The sequence below is a fragment of the Coenobita brevimanus genome, chromosome 40 (assembly GCF_032717465.1).
Source record: "Coenobita brevimanus isolate Jiangsu-jjx chromosome 40, ASM3271746v2, whole genome shotgun sequence".
Lineage (NCBI taxonomy): Eukaryota > Metazoa > Arthropoda > Malacostraca > Decapoda > Coenobitidae > Coenobita > Coenobita brevimanus.
Genome location: NC_136993.1, coordinates 20,867,036 through 20,869,929, shown reverse-complemented (window position 1 = coordinate 20,869,929; position 2,894 = coordinate 20,867,036). Strand labels below are relative to the sequence as shown.

Here is a 2,894-nt window from a genome sequence, read left to right as displayed (position 1 = left end):
CATTACATAATGATGGTGCTCCTACAAACCACACGTTGCACTCTAACTCCTACTCTTCCACTGATCTAAGTACTTGTTCCTCTGATTTACTGCTATCTCTCAATTGGTCTGTGTCACAATGTCTGCATGGTAGCAACCATTTCCAAATCATAATTGACACCCTTAACGGATCGCCTCAAATCAGCGCCTCCAAAGTGGTGTGTGGATAAAGCTGATTGGGAAAAGTTTTTTGCAGCCTTCGATTGTTCTGTTGATTTCTCATCTTTTGAGACCCACATCCAGGCATATGATTACTTCGTTGCACAGGTCTTTGAGAGTGCTCAGGTTTCTGTTCCCAGTTCTTCTGGCAATTTTCGTCGTCCAGTTGTCCCTTGGTTGGCTAAAACATGTACTAATTTGATACGCATTACACGGTCTTGTTATAGATGTTATAAGCATAATGCCTATCAGGAAAATTATTTAATATATCATAGAGCATTAGCAAAAGAACGTAAATATATTAAGTGGGCTAAACGTAATTCGTGGCACAAATATATAGAAAATGTTACATATAAAACACCCATGGGGAGAGTTTGGGCTAAAGTGATGAAACTGTCTGGTAAATTTGCTCCCCGCACACCTCCTTGTCTGAAGGTGGATGGAGCTGTGGTTTCAGACCCGGAAAAGGTGTCTAACATCCTTGTACACTATTTTGCCAATATTTCAGGTTCAGCGGGGCGCCAGTCAGTACCTCCTTTGGGCTCTGCAGTGCCGGACCATGCAAGTAGTTCCGGCTCAGTGGGGCATCCATCGGCACCCCCTGTGGGCTCTGCTGTGTCGGACCAAGAAGTATATAATAGGCCTTTTATATTCGGGGAATTAACTCAAGCCCTACGAGCCACAGGGTCTTCTGCTCCCAGCGAAGATGGCATTCATTATGACATGATCTGCCACATTCGACATGAGCACATGCAGCTTCTGCTAGACATTTACAATGCAATTTGGTTCTCCGCCACCATTCCCGAGAGCTGGAGGACGTCAGTCATTATTCCCATTCCTAAGCTGGGAAAAGATGCCACACTTCCAACAAGTTACAGACTTATAACACTTACCAGTTGTTTGTGCAAATTATTTGAGAAGATGGTTAACGATAGGTTAGTCTAGTGGCTGGAGACTGGAGGCCACATTTCCTCCGTGCAGTTTGGTTTTCGTAGAAATCGGTCCACCATGGACCCTCTTTTGCGCCTGACAACCGATATTCAGAACGGATTCATTACTAACAAACATACTCTAGGGGTCTTTTTTGACTTGGAGAAAGCATATGATACAACATGGCATATGGGTGTATTGTCCAGCTTACGATCTAAAGGTTTGTGTGGGAACATGTTCCAGTTCCCGCAGAGTTTCCTTCGCACGCATTATATCCAAGTCTGAATTGGTCGCACAGTCTCTCCCGAAGTTCTGCAACTTGAGGGGGTACCCCAAGGCAGCGTTTTAAACGTCGCATGTTTCATCATGGCCATCAATGGAGTAGCCAAAAGAGTTGAGAATGAAGCTATGATCCAGAGTTCACTCATTGTTGATGACTTTGCCATATACTGTACTGCAGCTGACCCTAATACTGCAAGACTGCAGTTGCAAAATGCCATCAATGCAGCACAAACGTGGGCTAAGGAATGGGGCTTGCACTTCTCTCCCCCCAAAACTGTGGCTATCAAGTTCTTGAGGAGGAATTCAACAGCAGTTCCTCACCTACTCATGGGAGATAACATCTTGCCCTATGAAGATAAAGTGCATTTCTTGGGGCTTACTCTTGACAGTAGACTTACTTGGAAGGACCATATTCTACAGCTAAAGGCCACTGTCATGTGGTCACTAGATATCCTTAAGGTTCTTAGTGGAAAGTTTTGGATTCCTGACAGACCAGCACTTGTCCAACTATATGATGCCCTATGTCATTCCAAATTGGAGAGTGGTTGCCAGATATACTCCTCAGCAGCCAAGTCTACCCTCAAGCTTCTAGACCCTGTTCATACCTCAGCAATGAGAATCTGCATGGGTGCCTTCCGCACTTCCCCTGCAGAGACTCTGTATATTATGGCAGTTCAGTTATCCTTGGATCTTTGCAGAGTGGACCTTAGTTTGAGGCTATTGTTTAAGACTCAAACTTCCTTGTCTAACCCTATTTACCACCTGATGAAGGGCTTTCATCTGGCACAGAAGTATGGGGAATGTAAGAGTTTTCCAAGGCCTCTTCATATCTGTATGGACAGGTTTTTACAGGACATCTTCTTCCACAACGTCCAGGTATGGCAGATCTCTTATTCTCCGATCCCTCCTTGGATTATTCCAGAGGTCCATGTTTGCAAACCTGCCTGTACTAAGCAGTTGAGATTATCAGCTGAAGTTAAAGCCCTGTTTCTTGAACATTCCCAGATTCATGACTTGACCACTAAAATTTACACAGATGGGTCAAAATTGGATTCTAGCGTTGGCTGTGCATTCATCCTTGAGGAAACTGTGCATCAGGCGAGACTCCACAGTGCCGCTTCAGTTTTTACCTCTGAGCTTCACGCTATTGTCCATGCATTAAAATTAGCTTATGACAGTAGGGACAGCCAGTTTACCCTATACTCTGACTTGCTGAGTGCCCTTACAGCCATTCAGAATTTTTCCAGCACTCACCCTTTGGTGCAGCTAATTCAGTAGTGGCTGTATCGTTTACCTTCCCGTCGCAAGAGACTTTAATTTTGCTGGATTCCTACTCATGTGGGTTTGCCAGGCAACGAGGAGGCAGATGTCGCAGCTAAGGAAGCCTTTCATGGTACTCTAGGCAACTTTCCTGTCCCTTTTGCAGATCTTAGGTGACATATATCAGATTTTGTCAGAAGGAAGTGGCAGGAGAGGTGATCATC

General features: G+C 44.7%; 1 protein-coding gene across 1 annotated transcript; it reads left to right on the top strand.

The window, feature by feature from the left end:
• Positions 1-1,494: 1,494 nt before the first annotated feature.
• LOC145396981 (uncharacterized) lies at positions 1,495-2,688 on the top strand. Its single transcript, XM_080270210.1, has one exon. The coding sequence runs from the start codon at positions 1,495-1,497 to the stop codon at positions 2,686-2,688; it is 1,194 nt and encodes a 397-aa protein (XP_080126336.1).
• Positions 2,689-2,894: the final 206 nt, after the last annotated feature.